Source organism: Passer montanus, unplaced genomic scaffold (assembly GCF_014805655.1).
Source record: "Passer montanus isolate IOZ18808 unplaced genomic scaffold, ASM1480565v1 scaffold23, whole genome shotgun sequence".
NCBI classification, from domain to species: Eukaryota; Metazoa; Chordata; class Aves; order Passeriformes; family Passeridae; genus Passer; species Passer montanus.
In genome coordinates this window covers 9,746,051-9,754,948 of record NW_024366926.1, presented here as the reverse complement: position 1 = coordinate 9,754,948, position 8,898 = coordinate 9,746,051, and the positions used below count along the sequence as shown (strand labels likewise).

General features: G+C 41.0%; 1 protein-coding gene across 1 annotated transcript in view; it reads right to left on the bottom strand.

Moving 5' to 3' along the window:
- Positions 1 to 7,021: 7,021 nt before the first annotated feature.
- The window catches only part of LOC120502840 (glutamyl aminopeptidase), a 34,339-nt gene continuing 32,462 nt past the window's right edge, over positions 7,022 to 8,898 (bottom strand). Inside the window, exons 19-20 of the mRNA XM_039710757.1 lie at positions 8,154 to 8,232; positions 7,022 to 7,906 (exon numbers count right to left, since the gene is read on the bottom strand). Coding sequence (XP_039566691.1) covers positions 7,742 to 7,906; positions 8,154 to 8,232 — 244 coding nt within the window. The 3' untranslated portion in view covers positions 7,022 to 7,741. The remainder of the gene's footprint in view (positions 7,907 to 8,153; positions 8,233 to 8,898) is intronic.

Below are 8,898 nucleotides of genomic sequence, written 5' to 3'. Positions count from 1 at the left end.
ATTGCATTTTAAGAAATATTTGAGCAATAACTCCTAAAATTATAGTAAAAAATTTATGTTTTGCTTTAACATATGTTTTTGGGATAATATATTTCCCATAGTAAAAACTTAATGATATTTCACTGATATGTTTTCTGACGCTTGCTTTTTCTCCTGTCCCTAATCTTCCCCATCTGATTTGTTTTGGACAGATTGCATTAATCTCTTATGCAAGGAGTCCCAACTAAAGAATAAAAATACCTTCAATATTTTGCAAAGGACTCCTAAATATTTTCTGCAAAACTGTTAGCCCCTAAGCCAAGAGTGTCTAAATAAACAAAACACAAGCTCTGTGTGTCTCACTAGGACACGCATGTCAACTCGCTGTGGTAACCTTAACTGCCTCTCTGTTTCCCTGTCCTGCATGTTTCCATGTTTCCATGTTCACCTTGGCAGCCTGGCAGGCACCCCAAAAATGTCTTTTTCCTGAGTAAACCCAGCCATCCATTAGAGTGGAATGAGCAGTTTTGGCTAAATGAGTTGTTCTCCATTCATTCAAAATGCAAAGATGGCCAAACCCTTCTTGCTCTGCCCGTTTTTTTCCTAGCTGTGCATCTGCAGCTTGAGTAGGGGACATGAGGCGGGGTCTGTCCGGGGTGCAGCACAGAAGGCACCATTTTGGTGTGTTAGTGTAGCACCTTGCTTGCATGAATACCATCCTTTGGCCTAGCCCTGGCTTTCTGACAGGGCCAGGCTAGTGCCAGCTAAGGTGTGCCCTTTGGTGTTGTACCTGATTTCCCCCTCCTACAATCTGATTTTAGCCATGGCTGACCTTGCCCTTGGTTGTGGCATTTCAGTGTCAGTCATGTGTTGGCTCTGCTGCTGGCTGTTCTTTTTTGTAACACTTGTTGACTGACTCTTTGTTCATTGAAACCAGCCCCAGCTTGCATCAGCCCTTCTCAAATTGCTCAATTGTGTGCTTCTGTCTTGTGGCTAAGGTGATACCTGAGGGGGTAGTTTGCTCTGGTTAACCTCCTAGTTTGCACTGGTTGTCTTTCCTGCCTGGAGCTCCTCTTTCCTCTGTTGCAGTTGGGCCAGCAGCTGAACAACATGTCTGTGAAGCCAACAGAGGGGCACTGAGTGGAGGAGCACATTTTTGTTTGTTTTTCTCCTGAACTAAGGAGAAGGAGCGTGTTTCTATACAGATTGAAGGAAGCTTTGTTTTCTGCTGAAGAAATGAAAACCTGAAGTCTTGTCTCATCTGACATAGAAATATTCCCTTGCACAGGACTGAGCATTTTGGTTTGGAGTCCTTGAGGTGGTAGGGTAAAATAAGGGCTGCATTTGCAAGAGCATTGGAGGAGGGGAATGCCTCTTACATGCAGTGGTTGGAGATCCTCTGTGGGAAGTGGACTTCATGAATTATTGTTTCTGCTGGAGAGAATTTTAAACCACATGTCTACCCCTTCAGGCTATTACTCAGACCACTGTACTATGGAATGGTGTTCCTCTACATTTCTAATTACTTAGGACCAACTGATACAGATCTGAGCTTATTAGCAGCCTCTGTTGAAGGTATCCATCTTTATTTAAAGTAATGATAAAAATACTCTATAATAAAATACTAGTAAAAATGCCTGTGTTCTCAGGTGCTCATGTGAAGCAACAAACTAGGAAGTTACTCATTACTTTTGATTCTGGCTATTATTTAAGGGAAAATTTGAAGACCAGGCCCAGTAGAGTCGTGTGGAAGAGTTCATGTGCATTTCTTTGGAGGAGACAGAACTGAGCCTTGATCTGTTTGCTTTCTTTGCAAGTGCTCCAGCCCAAGAAAAAGCAGGGATGATTACTTTTCATCAGGGTTTATGTAACTTTGGGTCCATAGTGTTTTCTCCAGCTGAATTTGCTTAAGGAACCTGGGTGGGCCATAATTTCAGTTTGCTGAAAGTGACTATTTGCTAAAATAAATGAATCCAATCAGTTTTTGGCTGCCCACCAGACACCTGGAAAATCTTCCTCTTAGGTTGCCACAGTAACTCTTTTGGCTTATGAGAACTTGACCTACAGTTTAACGCCTTTTTTGGCATGAGGTACCTCAACTTTTGCTCTGGCTAATAGCTGTGTTAGCAGCCCTCCAAAATACATCTGCAGTTTTTTGGTTTCAGAATTCCTCTTTGAGAAAGACATAAAAACCAGCCCTAAGTTGCAGAGCTGCTACAGATGTGAGCTCTGTAGCTCAGGAGTTTGTAGTCCCTGGTTTTAGAGGCTTTCTTGCTGACCTGTGGTGTAAAAATGCATTTGACAGTAGGCAAAACAGAATGGGAGCTCTGGAATGGCAGAATCTCATCACCCACATCTGGCCTTGCACTCCTTGGAAGAAATCATATCAGTGACCAGTCCCTCTGTTCACTGCCAACAGTTAAAAAAAAATATTGGCAAGGATATTTAGAAGTCAGCTGGCCATCTCATCCATCTCCAAAGGAAAATGAACCTTGATGGTTTAAGCTGGGTGAAGGTTGTGTGGTGGATATAGCACTTATAACTGCAATGTCTATTTCACATTAACTTTTGTTTTTTACCAAAATAATGGCCATCTACCTCCAGCCTTCCTTTTGAAGAGTTAGACTCCAGTCCTCTATCATCCCTGGATATCTTCCTTTGCCTAGCTACCTGGTTTTTGGTACTATCCATGCATATTGTTTCAGCATCATTAAACCATCAGCAAGCAGATGTCAGGTTGGTAGCAGTCTCTGGATATCAGTTTGTGAAGGTTAGAGGGTTGATATGGAAAGGTTTTCTGCAAGTGATGGATTACTGAAACTAGTGAGTGTTACTTACTAATGGTATTTTTTAGATTTTAGGTGTTGTTACAAGCACATTGCTGCAGCAACAGAAGTCATGTCATTTTCTTTCACATTACACTGTGGTCATATTTTCCAGGATTTGCTCTTTCCTCATGACTCTTTGGAATGGACACTGGGAAGCCAGAAACTCTCAGACTTACCTGAACCATATATGTTTCAGATGCTTTATAAATATATCTGTAGGGTTTTTTTCTTTTTTTTCCAAAGCACGTATTGGAAAAATTCAGGTATCTGGGCAGCCTTGTGAACCACTGTAGTTCCTGTGAGCTAGAGAATATTTCCTTAGTCTCATATACCTATCTCACTGTACCAGTTTTCCACATACAGGCATACATTCAACTGTCATAGGTGTTGATGTGAAGTCAAAATACCTCCAGGACAAGCAACTTCTAATGGAATACCGGATTCTGTGTAAACACTTGGGAAAGCAAACTCAACCTTGTTTGACTAATTTTCGTAACTGGATACATAAAACACAAGACAAAGCTTTAATCTGGCAGTATGGTATAGTTGTTGTTAGCAACAGGGTAAGTTCCTATCCTTCAGACCCAGCACAGGCTGGCTTTTTCCCTCACCTTGAGTCCCAAAAGCTGCTGGAAGATGCCATCACACAAAATGCTAAGAAATGGTACTGGTTATTGTGGGAAGACTAGAGGGATACTTCTCAGTCACATTCTATTTCAACAGACATACCATATGCTTAAGGTGGGGGTCTTTTTTATGTCTGCATACTCCTAGTGATCTTAACTGCTGGTTTAGAAACTGGCTGAGTTGGGGAGTTGTAGACGCCTCAGTGTTCCCATTGGTACTATTCATTTTTTTTGCTCTATGCAGTAATACAATGTCTTCAGTTGTTCCTTTACCTGAATTATCAAGATAAAGCATTTTCATGTTCCTATCAGGCTTACAGCCTCCTGGGGCCCATGGGCTCAGGCTCTATAGGACGCACAGCTGTAGCTGATATGAGACAGATTTGCAGAGCTGGTGTAAGGCAACACTGCAGAAGTGGTAAGTGGCCCCTCTTTAACTCCACCACATTGCACTTCGATTACTCAAGATGTTTCTCTGCCTCACTGCCTGCAATAACTTTTGGTGTGGTACAATAGGAACAGCAGAGACTCAAAAAGCTGTGTGGATCTAAGGGGCCAGCTGGTTCTGCACTCCCTCACTCAGCTTTATCAGCAGAAATTCCTTCCTTGCTGATCGAATGACCGAGGGAAAATTATCTCTTTTTAAAACAGTTCACATTTCTTTGGATTCAGTTTCAAATTGGCATTCTTAAGCTTATCACAGACCATTTATAAATGCACCAGTTCCTGACTGAAAGATTTAGCATGTACCAGATTTGTTATCCATTTCGGACAAACAGTCTGAAAGAGGCACATGCCATGCAGTACATTCTCCATGAGCCATTTAAAGGTAGCAAGAGTGCAGCATAATCTAGAGAACATTATTTAAAATTGACAGAAACTTTGCCCTTTCATAAAAACAGCTGCCTTCTGGGGCTTTTGGACTTTCTTCCATCTTCCTTGACCCGCTTAAGATCAGTATAGAAATCTAGCTAACCTTTCTGTAACATCAAAAGTATTCAAACACTAGTTAAAACTTTCTGTGATCCAGTGTGTCTCAGGCACAAAAGCTACTGAACAGAATGAGAATCAAATGACAGGTGGCAATTGCTTGGTTCACATTTTAAATCTCCTTCTCCATTCACCCAGGACCATGAGCTCAGTAGTTGTTCAGGCTTGTCCTTGGCTTCTCTTTCTCTCTGTGCTTCAGTGATATGTTTCTGTTCTCTCTAACATTTTTTATTCTTTCTACTACTTGATGCACAATATGCACAATATGTGTCTTGTCTGAAACAGCATGTGACTTGGATGAAGGCTGCTTTTGCTGTAGATTTCCAGCATTACAGAAAATCTTCATTACTTCCTATGTTTTCCTTGATGAAAGCCTACTACTGTAGATGACAAAGTTGGCCAGCCTGGTCCCACTTGGTGGTAGTAGAGGCTACATGTAACAAGGGAAAAAATAATCTTAAAGTAACTTCTTAATCTTGTACCAATCCCGTAATAGTCATACTTCTCTTTCTACAGCAGCCTGTGGCAGAAATGTATGAATAATAAAATCAGCTCTTTTTGCCAAAATTTCATTAAATCATCTCTGAAAGGGAAAATGACTGAGCTGTGTGCTTGGATATCTTTATATTGGTTTTGCAATGTTCCACATCATGGCCAGCTGAAATTAAAAACCTTCAAACAAAACATACTGTACACAGAAACATTTTCAGAGACGATCATACTGTTGATAGTCACAGTGATATAATGCACCAATGGCATTACTGTGTGATGCCACCAAACCTGTTTGTGACCTTGAAACCAACAGAGTTTTTGTTTGGCTTCCACTCCTTCAGTTCATCAAAAGCATAAAATAGTGAAGGTGAGTTGTTGTATGTTGTACTGAGCTGGCAGCTGGTCAAGGACAATCTGCTCCCTGTCTGCTGCTGGTAGTTTTGGGTGTGTGCAGCTGCTTCACTTTCACTGTTCTCTGTGTGTGAATCTGAGCAACAAGAAAAAAATGGAAAAATTGCCTGGCCCTTTGCCACCTCCTCACCTTGAAGAGCAGCTGGTGTCCCTAGCAAGTTGTAACCACTCTTAGTCAAAATCCTGCCATGTTTTGTTTGCAGGAGGCAAATGACTGACATTTTCTTTTGACAGGTCTTGTGTTTTAACCCCAGCTGGCATCTCAGCCTCACACAGCCACTCGCTCACTCCTTCTTGGTGGGATGGGGAAGAGAATTGAGCACATAAAACCAAGAAAACTAATGTGTTGAGATGAAGATAGTTTAATAATTAAAAAGCTAATTAAAACAAAAGCTGTGGATGCAAGTAAAGCAAAGCAAGGAATTCCTTCACCACTTCCCATGAGCTGGCAGGTGTTCAGCCATCTCTATGAAAGGAGAACTCCATCACACATAATGGCTACTTGGGAGCACAAACACCATCACTCTGAATGTCCGTCCCTTCCTTGTTCTCCCCTCCATCTCTGTATGCTGGGCATGAATATGCTGTGGTATGGAATATCCTGTGGGTGAGTTGGGATTAGCTGTCTCAGCTGTGTCCCCTCCCACTTCATGCACATTCAGTCTCCTTGTTGGTGGGGTGGTGTGAGAGGTAGAAAAGGCCCTGACACTGTGAGCACTGCTCAGCAGTAATAAAAACATCTCTGTTTTATCAACACTGTTTCCAGTACAAATGAAAAACATAGCCCACACTATGCCTACTGTGAAGAAAATTAACTCTATCTCAGCCAAAACCAGCTCAACAGGACAACTGACTTTGTCACCACATTTGTCTGGGCTTGTCACAGCTATTTGGGTGTCTAGAGAGAGGCATAAAACCATACCAGCCTTGAGTGAAGTGTGGAAGAGGAGTGACGTGTTTCCATCTGGGACTATATAAGTTGTTCTGGAGTCCTCTGTGCTGTACCAAGGCCCAGAGGCAAGCACGTAGCCTGTACCAAAACTTCTGTACCTTACAGTCATCTCCCCTTCCCTTTCAATAGGGATTCCCTAGAATTGCAGAATCAAGGTAAGCCAAGTGCTTTTCCATGCTTCTGTCCCCTGATCCAACTGCAGAGTTTCCTGACAGCTGTGCATGAAATCTCCTTGGACTACCTACTATGAGGTGCTCTGTGATCCTGCTCCCAGGACATCTGGACAGACATTGGCTCTAGCTGGTTGTGGTCTCTGCTCTGGAGACCAGGGAGAAGGCAAGGAGGTGCTCACATTTGCTGCTTGTCCAGTGTTAGAACACAGCACATGGAAATATGGGAGCTCCAAAGCCCCTCAGCTTCCAGCTTGGGAGAGAAAGACAGAGTAGCCCTGATGCTTTCTCCAGCATCACAAGGGCAGAGGGACTTGGGATTGAGAATTCTTTCTTTGCTGTCTGTAGTCCTGCAATAGACTCAGCTGCAGCAGTGCGATTCATCTGATCCCTCTGGGTGCATTTCCCATTTTTTCTGTGTTTTCTCAGAGGAGTTAATAGATTTCTCCCTCCTCAGAAGTCACTGAAGCTATTATGTACAGCACAGCTGAACTATGTAACAGCTGTTCTTCTATAACCCATAAAGTTTCATCATTTCATTAGAAAGAAACTGAGATTTCATGTAGATTTTTATATTTTATTTTTCTATAAGAAAACAAACAGTAAGTAAAGCACGTCTTGTTTGCAATATCGGCTGCCACAAGTTTTTTTTTTTTTAAAGATTTAGAAATAAGACAAAAGTAACCAAGACAACCCTTACCCTAAGCTACAGAATCCCAAGTAATAACATTGAAAAAGAAGTTGATAATATTGATCCCTTGCATACTAATAGTTAAACTTCAAAAATCAGTTGACAGTAAAGCTTAACTGGCCTTTCTGTAGCACCAGAAAGCAAACCTAAATTCCAGACGTAGAAATTTTACAGCTATGAATATAGGGAATGATTTTCAGACAATGTCAAAACTACTGCTTAATTCCCCTTCCTTCAGGAGAAAGCTCCTATGAGGTGCATTTGGAAAGGAATCCCTGAGTATACTAGACATACTTCTGTGCAAACCAAGAAGTAGTTTTGCAGTGTGGTGTGCATAAAGAGTGAGACCAGAGTGATCAGCAAGGACAACCGTTCTGCCATCACTTCTGCTTTAAATGACTTTAAATCTTTGTCTGTTTGCTCAGGCAAATTCAGCTCTCAACATATGAAGCTATTCCTGCTAAGCAACTACACCAACATTGCTCTGGCAGTGGTCTCCTGAGTGTTTGTAGAAAAAAATATTAAATCTTAGTCCTCTAAGGTACCTGGGTGAGAAATCCACATTGCTAAACATCTTTGAAGATCTGAGTGCCTGATCTTTTTCACAAAGTAAGACTTTGAAGCCTTACTGTGTTTTCCAGCCATGATTGTATTTCCTCCTTATTTTCTTTTAGCCATTCGATGTTGCTCTTCACTTGCTCCAGTGTCTGACTCCTGGGCATTTCTCCTGCCCCAGCATTAGGGTATTTTTCAAAGAAATTTTCCATCTGGAAAAGAGAAAAGGAATTGATGTGGAGTAAATAATGCTGCTATTGGGCAAGCAGCTTTTTACAAAGACACAGTCAGGGGTAATTCTGACTGGGAGAGATCTATAAGCTCATGCTAGTAGCACTGGAATAGTTTTACAGTTTACTCCTGCTGCTTTAAGCATTTAGAGGACAAGAAAAAAAGTTTCTTGTCCAGAAGATAGTTAAATATATTGACTTAAATTCAAGAGAATTGATGTCATCATACCTGCCAAAGCTGGAGCTCAGTGTTGAAGTTTTGGGCAATAGTTACTATTCGACCAAGGGTTCTGTCATTTATAGTGAATCTAGAAAAACAATTTAATAAATTATGTTTGATATAAAACCGTAATTATCTGAAGCTTAAACTTATAACTGTGTTACAATAAAGCAGGTACACTCAAATTGCAGCATTTTTTGAAATAGTTGAAAAGTAGCACTCCTACATAATATCTGAGCTGTTCTTAAATATGTTTACTAATGGAGTGATCTGTTATGGTGGAATAATTTTTTTAAAGTAATTACTGCTTGTCTCAGGCTGGAAGATAGGAATGTTGTGCTCTGCAATACAAAAACTGTCCAGATCACAGCTCTAGGCTTGCAAGTGTGTTTTCCTTCTGTGCCCTCACCAGGCACTTAGAAAGGAGATAGAAGGAGAAATAAGTAACTCAAATATTGAAGAGAAAAGCTAAAAGGTTTGTGATTACTTCCACTGCTCATCTGTCTGTCTGCCTCTTGCTGTTACCATTAGAATAAAATTTTAAAACCCCCCATTTCATACTGTCTTCTTGGTATGAAATCAGTCACAAGAGTGGAGACTTGATTCACTAATTTCCATGCAATAACCAGATTTCTGTGGCCTTGGTAAAACTTTCTCTCCTTGATCACCATTTACTGGTAGTGATCATTTAAGGAAATAATGGTTTTCAAGTTAGCAACAAAGTAGTTTTCCTACAACAAATTAATATAATTGT